General features: G+C 43.5%; 1 protein-coding gene and 1 non-coding gene across 2 annotated transcripts in view; both read left to right on the top strand.

The window, feature by feature from the left end:
• Slc49a4 (solute carrier family 49 member 4) overlaps positions 1 to 21,191 on the top strand; it is a 73,587-nt gene that overhangs the window by 38,787 nt on the left and 13,609 nt on the right. Inside the window, exons 5-7 of the mRNA XM_021209359.2 lie at positions 1,775 to 1,883; positions 9,281 to 9,348; positions 12,024 to 12,151. Of these exons, the coding sequence (XP_021065018.1) occupies positions 1,775 to 1,883; positions 9,281 to 9,348; positions 12,024 to 12,151 (305 nt within the window). The remainder of the gene's footprint in view (positions 1 to 1,774; positions 1,884 to 9,280; positions 9,349 to 12,023; positions 12,152 to 21,191) is intronic.
• LOC115065113 lies at positions 9,690 to 9,797 on the top strand. The gene has a single exon (XR_003844916.1). It is a non-coding gene; the product is annotated as a small nucleolar RNA SNORA38 (small nucleolar RNA).

Raw genomic sequence — 21,191 nt, 5'->3', positions numbered from 1 at the left:
TTAGACTTCATCTACTTAAGTTGCTCTCCACAGTTTTGCCCAGTTTTTAATGGTAGTTCTTAAACGGTTTGCATATCTTAAGTATAAATCTCTCGGGCTGGTGAGATGGCTCAGTGGGTAAGAGCACCCAACTGCTCTTCCGAAGGTCCGGAGTTCAAATCCCAGCAACCACATGGTGGCTCATAACCATCCATAACAAGATCTGACTTCCTCTTCTGGAGTGTCTGAAGACAGCTACAGTGTACTTACATATAATAAATAAATAAATCTTTAAAAAAAAAAAAAGTCTAAATCTCTCTTTGATCTAAACACTTTCCAGTATCTACTCCCAGTCTGCTGTCTGCCTAATAATTTTGCACAGTTTCTAAAATTATTGCTTGTTGGTTTTTTTCTTTCACATCTGCATTTTTATCCCACCTTAGTAAATGTTGTTGGTAACCGATATAGGAGGATGTTCTTCCTCAGATGGTGAGCAGCATCTGGAAGCACCCCTGGCACGTGGCTGGCAGTGCCATCGCACTGTGTGCAGGATTTCTCTGTCTCCATCTCCGTGGTCATCTTTGTCGTGAGCCAGTGCTACACTGTCACTGCCTTGGCCACGCAGTTAGTCTTGCTATCTCAGGACAAGGGCTTCCGCACCAAGCTTTTTAAAGGGTGACTTAGCTTTTTAAGGAATTTTAGTTTTCATATTTCTTAAGTTTCTAGAAAAAAAATACAAGTGAGTTTAGTTGTGACTACACTGAATTTATGATACATGTAGGCTGAGAGTATAGACTGTCCATCTGTTTAGATTGTTTCTGTCCTTGTAGTTAGGTTGAAGATTCCCGCCCCTCCCCCCTCCTCCTCTCCCTTCCTCCCTGTCTCTCTTTCTTTCATATTACTGGTTCATTCCTAGATGCTATATTGGTTTTCTTTTGTTTTGTTTTGATTTTTTTTTAAGATGAGATCTTGATCTGTAACCCAGGCTGTTATGGAACTCATGGCCCCAAGCTCAAAGTAACTGTCCTGCCTCAGCCTCCTAAGTGCAATAGAACGCATATGTATAGCACAGCAAACACTGGGGATTTTCAGAACTGTAAGTGAAAGGATACTTGTGTAATTTTGCTGGGTTTTTGTAACTTTCATAATATATATTGATCATAAACTTTCCCTTCCTCCAGTTCATCTCAGGCTCTTCCCCATGTCCCTCCCCACCCAGCTTCGCAGTCTCTCTTAAGAAAGCCAAACACAAAAACAAAGGATCATGGGGCCTGCTTTGTGTTAGCTAACTGTTTCTGAGCATGAGGCCTGCCCTGCAGTATGATTGATATTATCCTAGTGATTCCACTAAAGAAAACTGATTTTCCTGCTCCTGGCAGATACCGGGTACAGAGAGCTTCTTGGATAGGTAGGGGTGAGACTTTGTGTCCACTCCCCTATCGATGTTGGATTTTGTGTGTGTTGAACCCAGGCAGGTCTTGCCCGTGTTGCCATGGTCTCTGAGTTTGTGTGTGCCTCCGTCCTGGTTCCCTGGTTCTCTGGTTCTACCAACTCTGGCTCTCACAGTCTTCCCACCTCCTGACCTTGAGGGCGAGGCTGCGATAAAATCATCCCACTTAAGGCTGGGCGCCACAGAGTTCATTCCTATAAAAATTAAAATGTTAGAGAATCTCACATTTATCAACAAATGGACACACACTCCTTATTCTGTGTTCCCATTTCAAAATGACTTTAAGTATTTCGTAAATAGTTTAAATTCTACATTTTAAATTTGTAATAATGTTTTCTTTTGCAGCAATTTGAGGTTTTTGATGATTGCTTTAGCATACGCAATACCACTTGGTGTGTTTGCTGGCTGGTCTGGAGTTCTGGACCTAATTTTAACCCCAGTGCATGTCAGTCAAGTAAGTATTTGTGTCTATATATGTCATATGTCATATGTCACTAGTGCATGTCAGTCAAGTAAGTATTTGTGCCTATATATGTCATATGTCATATGTCACCAGTGCATGTCAGTCAAGTAAGTATTTGTGTCTATATATGTCATATGTCCCCAGTGCATGTCAGTCAAGTAAGTATTTGTGTCTATATATGTTGTCGGTATTTTAGCTCATTTTATTTATAAGTAATGGTGATCAATTTTGGTTTTAGCTTCAAAGATTAGGTAAAGTGTTGCCTAAATTATTGTTGCAAAAACAAGATTCCTCTGGGACAGTTGAAAACTTGATTTTTAACATCAGCGTGAGTTTCGCATTTCTTTGGCTGCTATTAATACTGATAAGCAGAAGAGAAAAAGCCTTAGTTTTGGTAACTTCTTTATCCTTGTTTCATACCTGATAAATTACAAACTCATCATCTGATACATTGCTATTCTAAGTACTCTCTTGTCTCAGAATTAGGACGCCTCCTTGTTATAAAGCATAACCATGGGCCTGCAAGATGGCTCAGTGGGTAAAATCATGATGATCTGAGTTTGATACTCATAACCTACATAGTCGGAGAGATCTGATTCTCCACACATTGTTCTCCAGCCTGCACTTACGAATGCATACACACAAGCACACACACACATGCACATGCACATGCATACACACATGTATGCACATACACACACATATACGAATTAGGAAGAATTAACCATGAGATTAAACCTTTTCACCATGCTCACTGTCGTTACTGCATTCTTTTTGCTTCCAGACAGCATGGTAGGAAAGGCAGATAGAGACCCAGCACACCACTCTGCCACCATCGTTCTGTGCGTGAACAGTCTGGCCATGTACTTTGAGCATTTGAGTTGTCTCCCACTCTTGGCTGTCCCAGTGGGGTTGTGTGACTGTTCTCAAGCACTGTTCTCAATGTTCCTCCTGCAGTCCTTTTGCTTGTGGGTTTTGGAATGGAATGGCTGCTTTTTCCATATGCCTCCTCTGACAGGCAATGTAAATCCTGTCTGAGGCAGCTGATCCCTTACAGTCCTGTCAGCAGCAGCTGGTGCTTCTCCTGCTGCACGTCGCTAGAGCACGTGGTTATTCAGCAGTGTTTGAAACCTTTTCATAGACGTGCTAGTGACTGAGCCTTGTTTGCATTCACAGGGACATCTGGCCTGTCTTTTTCAACTGTTAGCGGGTATTTGAACATCCTATTTTGTAACTACCTGTTCAGGTCTCTTGCCCACTCTTGTTGCTGAAAAATAGAAAAGAGGAATGAGGAGGAGGCCCACTAGTAGACCAAAATGGGGTCATTCCTTCCTGCCCTTGTAACCCTGGCTGAGACGTGGCCTACATACCTAGAGCTCCCAGGAGCCTAGTTGGTAGCCTGCCACAGAGTTGAAAAGGAGAGCAAAGACAACAGAGGTCAAGTTAGAGTTGTGGTATGGAGCCAGGACAACAGCACCCCAAAAGCTTTTCAGGGCCTCACACAGGCTAGGCAAGGGCTCTACTACTGACATGACATCTCAGCCCCCTTTAAACAGGGCCTCACTAAGTTGCCCAGGTCTGGCTTTGAATTCAGTCATAATGCAAGTAGGCTTTTAGCTTACAGTCCTCCTGCCTCAGCCTCCCTCTATCTGGGCTTACAGGCCTATGCTGTCAAGCCAGGTTTCGTGAATATTAAGCACAGAATGAAAAACCGTCCCTTCTGTAGACAAAGGTTTACTCTGTATGAACCACCGTAAGCAAAGCTTGCAGCAAGCCCTGAAGACCACAGGCTACTGTGACAGTCTGGCCCTCCCAAACACAGGCCCAAGTCTTTTTTTCTTCTCTACCATAAGCACACACAGGGCCATCCGACACAGTGCAGCCTGTCAGACAGAAGTCACCAAACGTAGAGGACAACTAAAGAGTGCACTATGTTTACCACCCACAGCATTCAAAGTAGAATTTAACAGTCCTATAGACATGCAAAAAATTTGGAAATTATGCTCCATGTTTTAAACAAGAAAAGAGTAATCAACAGAATCCAAATTTTCAATAGTCTAGGTGTTAGACTTAGCAAAGACTATATTGCAGAGGAAAGAGAAACAAATCCTTGCTTGTTCCCAGTTCATAAGTGTACGTCCTTGTATTCTCTAAGGAAACAGTACAGCAGCCATGAGGTACATACCGCTGTTTGAGATGACATTTAAGTAAATTGTTGTTGTTGTTGCTTTACTTTTTGGGTTTTTTTTTTTTTTTTTTTTTTTTTGAGACAGGGTTTCTCTATGTAGCCCTGGCTGTCCTGGAACTCACTTTGTAGACCAGGCTGGCCTCAACTCAGAAATCCACCCGCCTCTGCCTCCCGAGTACTGAGACTAAAGGTGTGCGCCACCACCGCCCAGCCAAAGTTTCAGTAATTTACTTCATTTAAAGTTACATCTTTCCTTCCTTACCGTTTGCTCCTAGACTAATCTGTCAGTGGTCGGTTGGAGTTTGGAGGATTTCTGGATTGGTTGAGCTCCAGAATGAGATGGAACTATAATTTTCCTTTTTTGTCCTGTCTGTTTGGGATTTTAAGGATTGAGGGTTTGTTTGGTTGCTTTTGAAACAGGCTCTCAAGCAGCCCAGGCTGACCTAGAAGTTGCTCTGTAGCCAAGGAAGATGTTGAACTTGTGGTTCTCCGGCTTCTACGTCCCATGTGCTGGAAGTGTACTTGGCTTTGCACTGCTGGGGATCAACCCAGGCCCTTGAGGTGACCACTCTCCCAACTGAGCCACAGCCTTAGCACCAGTACCAAGGCTGTGCTGGTACTGAAGCAATTTGGGACATATTCTCTCTTTTCTTTTATTCTAAGCATTCATATCAGATTATGAGTTTGAGGGCCAGGCGTGGTGGCATATCCTCTAACCCTAGCACTCGGGAGGCAAAGGCAGGTGGAGCTCTCTGAATTCCAGGACAGCCAGAACTACATAGAGAAACCCCATTTCAAAAACGAAAAATAGATTTAAAAAAAAATATGTATTTGATCTTCTGTTCTTCTCTAAATATTTGGTAGACCTTACTGTTTAAGCCATTTACTTTTCTGTGAAAAAAAAATGTGTTTTAAATATTGAATCTGTTTCTTTAAAAGTTACAAAATTAGGGTCAGAGAGATGTCTGAGCAGTTAAGAGCACTTGCTGATCTTCCAGTTTCTGGGTTCATCCCGCTCCCTTGTCTCTGCATACATACGATGCATATGCATGATAGCAAACACATGGACACACCAAGTAAAAATAAATTTATTCTTTTTTTTGAGACAGGGTTTCTCTGTATAGCCCTGGCTATTCTGGAACTCACTCTGTAGACCAGGCTGGCCTCGAACTCAGAAATCCTCCTGCCTCTGCCTCCTGAGTGCTGGGATTAAAGGCATGCGCCACCACGCCCGGCTTAAAAATAGATTTCTTAAAGCAATTCTACATTAACATTTCAGTAGGCAGGTTTCTTTTTTTAGATTTATTTTATGTTAATGAGTACACTGTTGCTATCTTCAGAGGGCATCAAATCCCATTACAGATGGTTGTGAGCACTATGTGGTTGCTGGAATTTGAACTCAGGATGTCTAGAAGAGCAGCCAATGTCCTGTGTTCAGTGTCCTGGCAAAGTGTATGTCATGGTTATCTACTCTCTGGTGATTTTATTAGCCCTCCAGGACCAGATACTCAGGATATTAGTTACCCTGAATATCAGTGTCTTCTCACATAGTTTTACTTGAGTAATTCCATTAGCTTTTTTATTGAATGTTTCTTTTCTGAACATTCTGATGATTTATACTTTCCTCTTTATGTTCTTCTGTTCTCATCTATAGGAAAGAGTACTTTGCTTCGTTTCCTAATTTTTAAACATAAATGCCTATGAGTGTCTTTGATTTTTCAACTTAAATATATCCATTTTAAGGCAATTTCATTTTTTTTAAAAAAAAGTATAGATTTCCCATCCTATCTCATAAGTTTAATTAAGTAGAACTCCATTTGAGTCTATGCCCATACCTCTCTGAATGTGTTTAAGCTCATCATTATTATTTAATTTAAAATATTTCCATAATCCATTGCAATGTGGGAGGTGTTTATAAGAACATATGCTATTTTCTTTTACAAGTATGATATCTAAAGATTTTAATTTTTGTTTAAAAATTAAAACAAGATTGGCAACAGGAACTCAGTATAACCCAGGGTGACCTTAAGCTCACCACATAAATGAGGATGACCTTGATCCCTTGTGTTCACCTCTGGAGTGCTGGGTCACAGTCACCTGTCACCATACCCCATTTTATGAGATGCAGGAGCCCTGACTTGGGGCTTTGTTCGTGATTGGCAGGCACCCTCCCAACTGAGCTACACCCCCAGCCCCACAGTCGTGCTTCTTGAGGTTTGTAGGACTCTTTGGATCTAGAACTTGTCTCTTCAGTTTCTAGAAATGTTTAGCCAACATCTCCTTAGGTTTATGTTCTTCAGTTTCTCACGTGGCACTCTATGTGTTAAACTTTTGTGCTGCATTTTCCGATCATGTGGCACCTCTAGTCATACATCTTACACCTTTGCACTTCATCCTATCGTTTTACCTTTCAATGCTTCTGACTGGATATTTTATCTACCATTTTTCCAGCTCAACACGTCAATCTTCAGCTGTAAGATACTATTAAATTCCTCCGAGTTTTAACTGTTTTTGAGCGATAAGTTTTGATTTGTTCTGTTGTAGTGTACAGACTTCTACAGACATACTTACCTTTTCCGTCTCCCGGTAGTGTTCATTCACAGTCTGCACCTCAGGCCCTGTTCTCTGGCCTGTTGTCTGCTTTCCTGTGACAGAGACGTCTGCTTTCCTGTCACAGGCACAGACTGTGTAAAGAGATCACCTGGATGGCAAGAGGGTGCCATTCTTTCTCCAAAGAGAATTGTGAGGTTTCGTCTGTCTGTTTTCTGGAGAGAACCTAGGGACTGCTTTAGTCTGATTTCAAGGACTGAAACCATTTAAATCTAAACTTTAGTCTCATGAAAAGCCATTGCACTTCCAGTGTGTGGTGTGGCCATTAGGGTCTCACGTCACGTCTGTTTTCACAAGGTCCTCGCCCTACAGTGAACTCCAAACCCATATTTTCTTTCATAGGTGAATGAGATGAACCACGTATCAGTCCCTTAAATACGTGTTCTGAAATAAGCAAATGCCCCTAAAGAAAGTTATATAGACGCCCAACCTGTCACTCTGGATTCCCTCCCTGGCCTAGGTCACACCCCCCATAACTCCGCCTTCCACCGGACTCTTCCAGTTCCGGGCTTCAGATGGATTTCCTCCCAGAGTTTGTAATTCTCAACCACAATAGTAATCCAGATTACCACATGTGCCGTCTCAGTCCACACCACATACTTTAACAAAATACCTTAGACTAGGAAATTGATGGAACAGAAATTTATTTCTCACAGTTCTGGAACACTAGCAGGTTCCATAGCTGCCGGATTCCCCATCCGCCTCCAGATGCCCCTTCTCTGCACCATCACATGGCAGAGGACAAGGCAGCCCTTGTTTTATAAAAGGCCCCTCTTCTCTGTAGTGTCTCACCGGAGATTTCGGTTCCAACCCGTGCACCAGACCATAGGTGAGTCTTTGCCACAAGACAACCTCTTTCTCCAGTTCTCAATAAGTTCTAATAAGGACGTGTGCAAGTCTATTTAAATGAGGTCAAATTGTACATATCTGTGACTAACTAGTATTGCAAACCCTAAAAAGTCCTTCCTGGTATCTTTCTGTGTTTAAACTCTGAGAGATACGGAGTCCATGATCACACCAGATATTAAAGCATAATTTCAAATTATGTTTTAATTTTTAATTTAACAAAGGAGAAAGATCATAACTGGCTTGAAAAGACTAGCATCAGTACAGCTAGGCCCATATTGTTGCACGACACACGTTGCCACTCACCCAGGGGACAGATGAAAATGTGTGTGGCTGTGCTAGAGAGACAAAGGCTCAACGGGTAAAGGGCTCGTCACACAAGCATGAGGACCTGAGTGTAGGTCATCAGAACCCTGTAAAAACAGTGGCAGAGGCTGAGACTGCAGACCCGGTGCTCCTGCAGTGAGAGAAGAGAGAAGCAGGAACATCTGAAGCTTGAGGGCCATCTTAGCAGCCAGGAACAAGAGACCCCGGCTCAAACAAAGTAAAAGGCAGGGTGGGACCAGTACCAGAAGGTGTCTGCCACATGGGCACCAGGGCACAAGCACGCCTGCACAGGTGCTGTAAGGGATGCAGGCGGCGGTGTCAAGTGCCCCGAGTATGTGGGCCTGAAGGCGCGGAAGAGCTAAAATGGGAGAAGTGTCCTGAGATGGGACCTGCTGCTGATGCTTAGTGAGCACTTGCTTTGTGCCACTCACCAAGCTAAGTCTGCGCACATTCTCCCTCACCGCTTTGTAGGTAGGAGGATAATTGACCAGGGTCACTGAGCTCATGAGGAGCAAGAATAAAAAGTTTCCGAGTTCAGCTCTTTTTTTTTTTTTTTTCTATCTACTTGTGTTCATCAGACTTGAAAGTGACAACATATTTGATAGAACAACTTAATAGGAAACAAGCGTGGCTTTGCCTATGGTCCTATAGATTCCAGTCTGTGTCAGCGTGGCACATTGCTATGGGGCTGAGAGATAACAAACGTCATGGCAGGCAGCAGAGCAGTTCAGTTCCCATAGAGAGGCACCAAGGATAAGTCACAGTCCCTAGGGATGTGACTCCAGTAACCTCCTTCCTCCAGGTAGGCCCTACCTCCTAAGCTTCCAGAACTTCTCAGGTAGTGCTGGCATCTGGGGACCAAACTGAGTCACATGAGGCCTGGGTATGTGTTGTAACCAGGTTATACTACCACCCTCTTCCTCCGCCTCAGGTCTCTCTCCCCATCTCTCCTCCCATATCTCATCACTCAATACAGTCATAAAGACGGCCAGATGTTTTAGCAACCAATTATTTTATAAGAGTTTTATGTATGATGATTAGATTTAAACTTCTTGAGGTCATGGACCATTTTCTATCCTTTCTTATTGAAGGGTCTTAGCATTAGGCAATATTAAACAATGCTAGTGTATAGCACATGCCTGAAAATATTTAATGGTATTGTTTTGTTGATTTAAACATTCCTACAAAAATTAATAGTTACATAGAGAAATTTGTATTCATTAGTTACACACGAATCCTTTCATTTTAATCCATTTTCTTAAATATTTCCTAGATTTGTTGCCATTTAGCTAGCTGTTGATATTGACTGAAGAGGATTTCATTTCTCCTTGCATGCAACATGCAGGTCTTGTATTAATGTTATTGTATTAATATACTAATTAATGTGTTAATAACAAGTCTGCTACTTTGTTAACAGGTAGACGCTGGCTGGATTGGATTTTGGTCCATAGTTGGAGGCTGTGTTGTTGGGATAGCTATGGCAAGGTGAGAATATTTCATAGCAAACTCATAAGTAGATGGGAGGGATAAGAAGTGGGCTTTCCAGTGTGAACACTATTTAGGAAAAAGCAGAAGAAAAGGCCAGAAATGGCTACTTGTCTGGGTTCACGCGGCAGAAAGGATTCCAGCTACAAGAAGCCTGCTTGGGAGCAGTCCCTCCCAAAGTGATTTCTGAAGGCAGGAAGTGTAGTTCCAGTATAATGAAACCCCTTCTCTTCATTTTATTTGAGAGCAACATCCTCAGATGGGACCACTCCAAAAATGTGGTATAATTTTTTTAAATATTTAAAAAGGTAAAGCAGTAGTTAGTAAGAAGACGAGTGTTATTCTCCTGCAAAGGCGTGGTTTTGGTTCCCTGTCCTTGGACAGGGAAGAATTGGAGACAAAGAAATGTGGTGGATTTGGAAAGGTCTAGGACCAGCTTGCCCACAGAGGGGGCCGGGGAGGGGGAAGAGTGTCAGAGAGTGTCTGTCTGGCAGAAGAGATGGCTCAGTGGCTAAGAACACTGACTGCTCTTCCACAGGTCCTGAGTTCAGTTCCCAGCAGCCACATGGTAGCTCACAACCATCTGTAATGGGATCCAATGCCCTCTTCTGGTGTGTCTGAAGACAGTGACAGAGTACAAAAAGAGCATCTGTCTGTCAGAGCATCTCTGGGCGCTCGTGGGAAGGCAGGCCCTGATTAACATGTGTAGGTGTGTCCCTGTAATCCCATTTGAATGGAAGGATCTGTAAAGGTCTCCAGTTTTCTTAAACTCTTTTTTTATCGCAACCTATTATGACAACAAATTCTTAGAATGGGTTAGAAAAAGAAAAAGGGTTCTTGTTTATTCCAAAACCAGAAATCTTAGAAATGAAAGCATCACTCCTTCCTGTGACTACCTGTGAAACTACTCTTGGTGTTTCTAAAGTAAGAATGTCACTAGCCTTCCAAGCCAGTAATCACACAAGCACAGCCAATCAGTTTGCCAGGAGAAGGGAATCTAATGACATATTTGAGATCAAGAGAATATCTAAACTTCTCGGTGTCCAACACAACACGCTTTGCCCAGGACAGCAGTATAGACCTTGCAGTCTGGGGTGATGCAGGAGTGAGGTCAAACCCAGCTAGCTTTAGTTGGGATGTTGTTGTTTTGCTTTGTTTTGTTTTTGTTAGAAAGGCATTGACTAAAATCCAGAAGGTAAGGGTTTGAGCTAGGAAGTTCCTTTGACTGGCTGTGAAGCACATTGTCCTGAAAGTTCCAGCAAGAATCATTTACAGTCTTTCTGTAATAAGTAATAATCCTTTGTAAACTCAGAATTCAGGCCAAGCATTTTATATCTCCTTGGGGACACATCTTGGGGCAGACATTTTCATTAGGTTGTGGGGTCCTCTCGGGTATATAGAAGTGTCCCCTAAAGGAGAGCAAACCTTACTCAGTAAGCAGGTCTACCGTTCTTCCCACTCACAAGTGGTGGCAGCTCTCATATCCAGAATCATATATCCCAGAAAATACCAACAAACATGATCAATCGCATATTAAATAAACACAGGAAAGAAAGGAGCAGGCGGTGGCTGTGGCAGTGGCAGTGGCAGTGGCAGTGGCTGGTACTGAAGAATTGCAAAGAACACCTGCATAGAGTCAGACATTACAGTCAATTTTAAAGGCAGAATGGAGAGGACATGGTATATTTCTATTATATAATAGAAATAATTCCAAACGATAGAATAGCTGTATTTAGACACAGCCAGAGCTGTGATAGGAAGAAAAGCAACAAATGGAAATGGGAAGAGAGGTGAGGGTGTGGTTCTTAGTTGATGAGGATTCAGGAGAAGGGTAGTGAGTTTTGAGAATCTAAGATGCTGTCAAGTTCCCAGCTTGATGAGATAGCATCCAGCATCCTCCCTACCCCCACCCCACCCCAGACCTCTGTTCTACGTTGGCTTCCTGGGTGCTAATATGTTGGCACAGCTTCACTGTATTCTTGCTCTTAGAAAGTTTACAGTTTACATGAAATAAATTTCCAACAGAGAAATCTAAATTTTGTGGGGATCTAAAGCAGAATGCAGGGGAGGACTTGAGAGAGCATGAAGGGCCATGTTGAACAAGAGCTGGGTTAGCAGGTCAGGAGTGGGGCCACACAAGGGTCTGAGGTGTTAGTGTTTCCAGCAGAAAGGCCGCTACAGGGAAGTGCCCAAGTCAGACCCTACTGTGGGAACCAGCCTTCACATGGAAGAGCAGAGAACACAGCTACCCAACTGCAAAGGGGGGCAGGAGGGCAGAGCGGGGCCAGGTCCTGCTGGAGGAAGGATGCTCAGAGGCGCTTGTGTGCATGACAGGGGTATGAGTTTTAGAAAAACCAACTTTGCACTGCAGTGTCAACTCTTAAAACTGAGCTGATGTGTATTCATTATAAAATGTTGAAAAAGCATAAAAATAGAATAAAAGTCAATTTAAAATTCTATTCTGTGAGCTGTAGACTCCAAACAGTTTATAAGAGGGAGAATTATTATAAAAGTAACATAAGTAACACAAGAAAAGGAGGAAATATATATTCATAACTGGCTTTTAAAATTATGCAGTGAAAATTCAAGAAATAGTGGCTTAAAGAAAGTATGTTGCTAATTTAAACAATACTGAGAAGTCTAACTAGGATTAATTTGATATTGTTTCTTTTCAGGTTTGCAGATTTTATCCGGGGTATGCTGAAACTGATTCTTCTCCTCCTGTTTTCTGGGGCTACACTGTCATCCACGTGGTTCACCCTGACCTGTCTAAACAGCATCACCCACTTGCCTTTGACAACAGGTGAGCACAGGTTGCTTTTGAGCTTGAGGTAAAGACTTTCAGTTCACAGGAAAGTGTGTCCCCTGACGATAGGCCGGCCCTGCTCTCTGCAGTTCTGCCGTATGCAAAGAGGCAGGCTGTGGGGGCTTCTCAGGTGTTAAGGCCCGTGGGTAAGCACAGAGATCTGAGATCAGATCCCCATAACCTGTGGAAAGTGGTGAGGATGAGAGGCTAGAGGCGTGGCCCAGCTCTTGCAGAAGACTCAGGGTCAGTTCCTATCATGCATGTCAGAGCTCACGGTCACATGGAGCTCCAGCTCCCGAGGAGCCAACACCTCCAGCCTCCAAGGGCAGTTGGACTCGTGTACATACCCATGCCCAAACACAGAGTTTGAGAGTAGTTTTGTTGATGTTGTTAAAGGCTCGGGGCTCAGATACAGGCAGATCAATGAACCTTATGGGCTAGACAGTCTGTTCCAATGAAGGGACTTCAGGCTCAGCCAAAAACCCTGTGTCATAAATCAAGTGGAATGGGATTGAAGAAAGACACCCAACATCAAAATCAAGTTCACATGTATAACTTCACATGTACACACACACACACACACACACACACACACACACACACAGAGAGAGAGAGAGAGAGAGAGAGAGAGAGAGAGAGAGAGAGAGAGAGATGAGAAGAGTCCGAGAAATAATTGAATATTCTGCAAGGGAATGTCCTCTTTCCAATGCTTACTTTTGTGTAGAATTCACACCAAAGCATAGCGTGTTTTTCTCCTGTTTATCATTGTTACTAAGCGGTACGGTAGAGGGAAAGCACGGTTGGATCTGAAGCATGCTGGCACAGTCTCTGACCTGACCTGGTGCCTTATTTTATATGGAGTCATCACATTTTCTGCATAAAGTGTGATTTCTGGGTTTTTGGAAGCTGTAGCCACCTTACTTAGTTTGTGTAAATGGCCAGAAATATTTGTAGTTGCTGTTATTTTTACTGTTATTACTAATATAAGTTCTAAGGCTGCTGTAGAAAGTTACAGAAGTGCAATGGCTCAGCAGCAGCACAGATTATTACAGTGCACCCCTGTGGCATGGGAAGAGACCTACCATAGTGTCTGGGCTAAAAGGTCATGGGGACTCTGGGGAAGAATCTCTTACCTCACCTCCGAGTGATGCTAGCCCCGTGACTTCGCTCACGGTTGCATCTGGTCCTTCTGTCCCCCCTCCCTGCTCTCAGGGATCTTGGCTTACAGTGGACCCACTCAGATAATCCAGGATAATCTCCCAGTTTCAGACTCCAGTTATTAGCAACCTTAATTCTATCTCAGGCTTAATCCTCTTTCCCCTGTAAGGTAGGTAACACATGGATAAGTTCCAGAGACGGAAACATCAATCTTTAGGGGAGAGAGGCATCATTCTACCCACCCAGGGTCTGGTCTGGATTCCTGGGATGGCTTACTAAGGAAGGCAAGGACTCCATGCCTGTTTCTTCCTCTCCTCTAATACAAAGATTGCTTAAGATGCAGGTATCTGACTCATATTACAAATAATTTTTAGCCACAGTGGATTATGTGCTCAATTACAGGATTATTTATTGTGAAGTAAATTGAGGGATTAATGTCATACCACCATTTGATAAGTAGGAGTAAATAAGAATCTGAAGGTTTTGTGGGGCCACTTTTCCAGCAGCATGTGCCCCCACCCCCCTGCCCAGTGTAGCTTAGAATTTCTACACATCCTACTTTGGATCTCTGAGTCTGGTGTTAGAACCAGGATCTGTACACCAGCAGCAGTGATGTACAGCCACGTTCACAGAGATGATAGCAGTCATATAAGGCTGGCAGACAGAGTGCCCCCAGGAAACTCATAGGGGCTATACTGGGTGCTGACATCTACTGGACTCTAGTCCAGGGAAGTGCCCAGTGTCCGTAGACAGAGGGGTTCATTCTGATGATGTCATAGTTTTGAGAAGCTAGTTTATTAGCAGTTGATGTAGTAATGAGCAGATCTCCACAGAGCTGATCTAGAGCAGGAAATGAGGTGGCAGTAATCAATGTGATTGGGAACTGGAGCTCTAAGGTTGCCCATCAGATGCACACACCTGTAATACTGTGATTGTTCTCTCAGTTTGTGGATACTACTCTTTAAATGGCTGCCGAGCTGTCAGGACATACACACCTACTGAGCTGCTTCCACCTAAATGTGTCATCAGCATAGTTGTTAGCAGTTTCTTTTGACTTTGAAAGCACTGTGAAAAATGGACACCATACTAAGTAAGTGTTAAGATCAGAGGTGGCAGGCTTACATGATGGCATGTGGATGAACACGTGCTTGCTGCCCAGCCCTGTAGCCTGGGTTCAGTCTCCAGAACCCACACATATATACCCACAATCTTAATCAATCAGTCAATAAATAGTAGATAGATCTAATTTTTAGATAAAAATCCAAAGAGTTTTTTGGTTTTTTGTTGCTGTTGGTGGTGGTGGAGGTGGTGGTTTTGTTTTGTTAAAGTTTAACAAGTTAAATTCCCTCCTGGTGCTGGAAAAAGAGAATGTTTCTCTCAGCCCCCTCAAGCTCTGAAGCCTAGGCATTCAGTGTCATAATTAGCCCCTGACTAAAAACCTGCGACTGTTTATATACCAGTATTCCTACAGGGGGTCACAAACAATCAGGCAAGCGTTCTGAGGCCGATCTCTTTTTATTTAATCGTATGTGTATGGATGTTTTGCCTGCTGTATGTCTGTGTATCACATGCATGCAGTGCCCATGAAGGCCAAAAGAGGGCGGTAGAACGCCTGGAAGTAGAGTTACAGACAGTCGTGAGCTGCCATGTGGGTGCAGGGAATCAAACTCAGGTCCTGGAAGAGCAGCTAGTGTTCTCTGCTGAGACGTCTTTCCACCTCACTGAGCCAATCTTTTCCTCTCACTCCATTCTGGTATAGTCTAGCACTTGGGCAGCACTCAGATAGATTCATTGTAGTTTACAGCTTCTCTCATCCATGGAATCACATGCAGACTTTTTTCAGGATCCCATCTAGAAGTGCGCACGTGTGAGACTTTAACAGAACATAGCCATGAGTGCTTGATGACAACCATCGGTTGTTCATTATAAGGCACTAAGGTGACTGTAGAGGTCAGGTGCAATGTCACCTCAGCGAAGTCATTAGGAGGGAACTTAACTTTTTACACAGGCTTTTGCCTGGATTTGTATATTGAGTATACCTTCTATAGTCAGGGGGCAGGGTGTATTTGAAAATTGTACATCATTTTAATCTCCCACGGATGTGATTGGCCTAATTAAGACCACATTTGCCAGCTCTGGTTGACAAGAAGTGCACTAGACAGGAAGAGCAGAGGCAGACTTCTAACATAAACCAGGGCTGGATGGGAAGGCTGAGTTTGATGTTCCCATCTTCCAGGGACATGCTCACTGTACTTACGTCATGATATTTATGTGCATTTTACTGTTGTTTTCACTTGCAAGTCCATTTTTTCAATGTCACTTAGATATTCCCGAAAGATAGTTTTAACTTACTAAAAGCCTGGGTTAGGAACTAGCTTTTGTCGGCTCCCCTCTGCAGCCTCAGAGCCTTTCTCGCTTCATACCGAGTAGCACTTAGCAGGCAGGTCTCTAAGTGTATCTTGCCCTCCTTTCCAGCTTGAAGATCTGGACCATGGATGTGTGCCTCATAAATTCTGTCCCCAGCCCCGCCCGGGGACGGGGAGGGGACTGCATTATCTCATCCTGAGCCTCAGTAGATAGAGCTGTCACTCTGTCATTCTGCAGAAGCTGCGGGGAAGGCAAAGGGGCATGGTTTAATGGAACAATGGGGAATTTTAATAAATCTATCACAGGTACTCCCTCTGCCTTTGTAAAAATCTGACCTAATTCTTTTTAAGTGAAGGAGGTTCCATGAAAGGGAATTTACTACAGAATCTAATTATGGACAGATCTAGACTTTGCGGTTGATATTTAAAGTCAGCACTGGCAAATTCATGTTTCTTTGTAGTGGCCATTCTTAGTCAGGAAATGTGAAATCTTTCTTTCCTAGAATGTTTAGTGTTGCTCTGATGGGCTTTTATAATATATAAGTCAGGAGAGTCTGTGAAAGACATAAGACAGTCGTGACTACAAAGTGGAACTGTGTCTACAGCAGGAGCCCCTAAGACTGTCACCCCAGCATCTCACCCACCTTTGTGTCCAAGCACTCCGGTGTCACAGTGAGAAGCAAACCATCAGATAGCATGTTCCTCAGAGCGTCCTCACCACTGAACAGTGGCGACTGTATACACAACTGTGGACACAACAGGCTAAAAGCTAGTTAAGTTTGCTTGCAGCTCTGTCTCACGACAACTGTCATTAGTCTTTGTGTAGTCCACAGATCTTGCTATTAGAGTTGCCACCTCTGCAGAAGGAAAACTGGGTCATGGCATTGTCTCTGAAGGCACAGCGGGTTGATAGATGCACTTGCTCACACATATCCTCTTGGAAGCTGTCAGCACTATGCAGTTCTTTCCCCTTAGGAAAACTTAGTGTTTAAAATTTCATTATTAATTAACTGAAGTGTTTACAACAGGACAAATAAATAACCTCATGACTAGATAACGTGAGCTTCAAAATCTAGAGGCTTTTGCTATGAATAACCATTGCGAGCACATTACTCACCTGATCTGAGAATAAGATGTCTAGCCCTGTTAGCCACAACTCACACAGTCATTTTTTACTGTATGGATGAATGCTTGCAAAGTGGCATTTTGAAAAATGCTAGCGCTTTTGCGTTGAGTTTGCTGAAACAATACAATTTGACTGTTTTATAGAAGTTGCCTTGGGAGCGATTACTCAACTAATTTCATTTCTACTTACTAGAATGCAAGATTGTGTTACCCAGCAACTCCAGGGTGAGAGGGAAAGGAGGTGTCCTGCTGGACCGACACCCCTTAGAACAACAGCTGCCCACAGGTAGCATCTGTGCTACCTCAAGAAAGGAAGCCTTTTTAACTGTTTGAAAGTTGGGCAGTGTGCATAGGCCAGAGAATAAGCTGCTTTGTTTTCATGCGTTTTGACTTTATTACAGTAATTACTCCCATTTTAATAGCACATAAAAAGTCAAAGCATACACATGCCCCCTCCAATTATGCCCCATTTTAATAGCATGTAAAAATTAAAAACATACTCATGATCCCTCAAAGCAATGAATATGATTTTTAAAGAAATAGGTGACTCGAAGCTTTCAGGAAATATGATAAAGAGTAACTTAAAAGGGACTCTCACTCATGGCCATTAGTTACGACTCAGAAAAGGAAAGTAGAAAATAAACCAGGAAGAGAACAGCTGTGTGAGAGAGACTTCTGAGTGTAACGGTCATGGGAGCTGGGAAGGGGCTCGGTGTATAAAACTTGGCACACGAGTGTGGAAACCCAAACTTGAACCTACAGAACCCATGTCACAGGTCAGGTGCAGCTGCCAGCTTGAGTCCAGGGCTGCACAGGAGATGGGAGGCAGGGACAGGAAAACCCTGGACTCTAGGGGGCCAGCTCTCCAGGCCTGTGCCTGACTCCAGCAAGGTGGAAGGGAAGGGCTAACACCCAAGGTTATCCTCACACGTGCCCTGTGGCACAAATGCACATGAGCACATGCTGGGTGCACATACAAAGGATGCTTTAAAAAATGATTTCTCGAAGTAATAAAATGCTCAAAGGATCTAGTGTGGAAGATCATGTAATATTTATTTGTGGAGATGTTCAAGAGAAATAAGTCTTGGGCAGAATTGTGTTTTAGAAGGCAGTCAGTCAGCACTCATGATTTAATAGTACACTGCCTTCTTCTGAGCCATAAATAATTTGGGGGTCTGGAAAGTGTCTGATAAACCTGCGTGCTGGTATCATTTCACAACCAGTCTCCAGGCCCACTCTTTCAAGGATTATTTGTTGTGCTTCATTTCTGCAAGATAATTACTTTGCCTTTCAGCCATACGGAACTGTAAACATAGCAAACAGTCAATTTTTATGGGACTAAAGTTTGCCAGCAAAGAGGCTAAACAAGGGTGTCTGCAAATTAACAGCACAGAAGGAAATCATAGTCACTAATGACATCGCCACAGTCCTGACGACCTCACCTGGGCCTAACTTTCAGCAGGTTCTGAGGGCTACAGCAGTTACCCTTTAGAGAGAAGTGGGACGATGAGAAAGAGAGGTGAGCTTGGTAGCAGAACCAGAGAGCCAGGCCAGGTGGACACACTGTAACCCAGAGACTGCAAGACTCAAGCCGGCGATCTGAAGCCCGTTGCTTGTCTAGATGGTGAAGTATGCCTGACTGGATAGAGGACAGGCTTTGGTTTTTGTTTCCAGGGCTTATTTTTATGTGGGCATGTGAGTGCCAGTGCCCACAGACACCAGAGGGTTCTGGAATTATAGGTGGTTGCTGGCCACCCTGCGGGTCTTGGGGGCTGAATTCGGGTCCTTGCAAGAGTGGGTCAAGCTCTTAGGCATTGACCGTCCTCTCTCTCCCCTAAGGATGTGTTTTGTTTGCTATGTTCAGCCTACTCAGAATCTGTGAACGTTTCCCTTTACCACTTGCTGTTGCTGTTCTTTATTTACTTCTGTCTTAATTTCGGAGGAGGTTTTGCTTTGTTTTGTTTGTTTTTTCATTTACAAAGTTACTTTCACCAGGAAACGGGAAACAGTTCTAGTGGAGCTCTGATCTCATAATGGCCGCTGCCTCCCCAGCTTTGTCCTGAAATAAAGTCCCGTCAGTGTGCGTGTGAGAAAACTTACCTGTCAAGTGTATTCTTGTCCTCAACCTAAATCAGAGAAATTTCTTAACTCTCTAGGTGATTCATAATCATTTTTTTCTTTTACATGTTATATCTTATTTCTTAATAAAAATGTAAACAAATCCTTGGCTACTCTTGTTCATCTGTGAGCATGGTGAGAGTTTTGTTTTTTACATTCTGGGAAAGCTCTTGCTACGGGAATTAAAACTTGTCTCTGATCTGCTTAAGTGAACTTCTCTCATTTGATATCATTTACCGTTCAGTAAGTGAACCTTGGGGCTAGAGAGTTGGCTCGGAAGTTAAGAACGCAGTGTGCTTTTGCAGGGGTAGCACCCCTCAGATATCTCACAGTTGTCTGTAACTCCAGCTTCAGGGGTCTGCCTAGTGTGCAAGTAGTCCTAGGTCCATTCCAGCCCCACACATAGGGGGATGGTGGTTTATGTTCAGAGGCGGGAGGATTAGAAACTCAAGGATTTCCTCAGCTTCATAGCCAGCTCAGGGCCACTCTGAGCAACTTGACACCCCGCCTCAAAAGAAAAGTAATATAAACATTTAAGTGAGACCTCTGTTGTAGCATCTCAGACATACCATTATCTGGTGTCAGCGTGCATATCTCCCACAGGGAAAGCCTTTCCTATCTTGCTGGTCAACTCTGGGTTCTAAGTCCTTTTCTCCCAGCAAGTTATAATCTATCAGAAGCAACAAACACTGGAAAGCAAGTTGTCTCTCCTTAGTGGCGCTTAGCATCTGGAGACATCTACCATGTCTGGCCTAAGTCTTAAATTGAACACCCTCCCTCCCCACAGCTCAGCAGCCATGTGCGCACACCACTGACCAACCTGGTTCCTCTGATCTCAGCCTCCTTGCATATCAGAGTCTTCCTTACAGCATTGCTAGAATGGGGCCTGTGAGATGGTTCAGCAGGGAAAGACACTTGTCTTGGGGTGGGGGGTTGAACCCATGTAAGGGTGAATGGAGAGAACTACTCCACAGAGTTATCCCCATACACAGCAATAATAATAGCGTTTTAAACGTGTCGGGACGCCTGACCCGTGTTTGTGAGCTACCTGGGGGGGAGAACAGAACTCTAGAGCATTCTTACTTAAGCTCTGAGGCATCGCTCCAGACCCTAAATTTTTTTAATTAAGAGCAAAACATTCCTAGAACTGGTGCACCCACCTTCCTGCTGAGCTCCCAGCCAGAGACCAGGGTGAATGGCTGCTTATGATCAGACACGTGTTTTGAGAGTGGCATGTAATTACCTTTCTCGCTGTGCTGGAAATGGCTGCCAAGCCAGGTGAGATAGCAGAGGGAGTGATCGCAGGCAGAGCGTCTGTTTACTGCCGGAGCCTCGCAGCCTGCTGCATGCCATCAGCCACTGACAAATGGAGTTGAAGCTAAGTCTTTCCTCAAAGATACTTAAACAATAATTGTTGCTGTATTCAGCAAATGGTTACAATTCTTTTCGTTTGTGACCTGTGGATGTTCTGCCTTTGGCTCTGTCAGTCTGCCTCAGTGCAGTCACTTCTAGCTTTGGTGTAGAATACAGATTTGAGGCACATGCAGTGCCTATCAGTACTGTTAAGTAAAAAATGCCGATGTCTGGGGTCTTTCCGTCTGGCACAGTGGCTTGGTAGGGAAGCCAGAGCCTGTAGACCTGCACAGTGTTATTAACAGGGTTAGGTGACATGGAAATAAAGGGAGGAGCCATCGTCTGCAGAAGCCCAGTTGTCCTTTACTCAAGAGAGTGGGACTGTGCACAGGGGCTCTGGATGTAGGGCAGAGGATCAAGACTCCATCTGCAAGTTGGTTCCCCTTCAGCTCTCAAAGTGCTAAATGCCAGGGGAGGGATTGACCTTCCACCTGAGACTCTTAGGTCCTTAACCCTTCACTGCCAATATCTAAACACAACAATATACACAACTTGTATCTAAACAAGTTGGCTTGTTTGGGTTTTTACTGTTGTTGTTTGTTTTTGTTTTTTGTTTGTTTGTTTGTTTTAGTTTGCTTTCAGGACTTTAGTCACTTCAGTTTAAGACACTTAATTTATCTGCCCCAAAGAGCAATGAGATGAAAGTTTGGTATAGTGTGAATGCTGACTTAAAGCGTCACAAAAGCTTCCAAGTCCAAAATTGCAAAGTTACTGTTAACATATCTTTTTTGCTTTTTGTTGGGGTAACCTTGTTTACATTGTGTGGAGGTATGTCTCCATATTTCCAGAGTTAATTCTGTACTGGCAGGGAGCTAAATGCGGGCAGGATGTTGGTGGTGTCTTTTTTTTTTTTTTTT

Source organism: Mus pahari, chromosome 12, assembly GCF_900095145.1.
Source record: "Mus pahari chromosome 12, PAHARI_EIJ_v1.1, whole genome shotgun sequence".
Lineage (NCBI taxonomy): Eukaryota > Metazoa > Chordata > Mammalia > Rodentia > Muridae > Mus > Mus pahari.
Note: the sequence above shows the minus strand (reverse complement) of the source record. Positions and strands in the feature narration are given on the sequence as shown.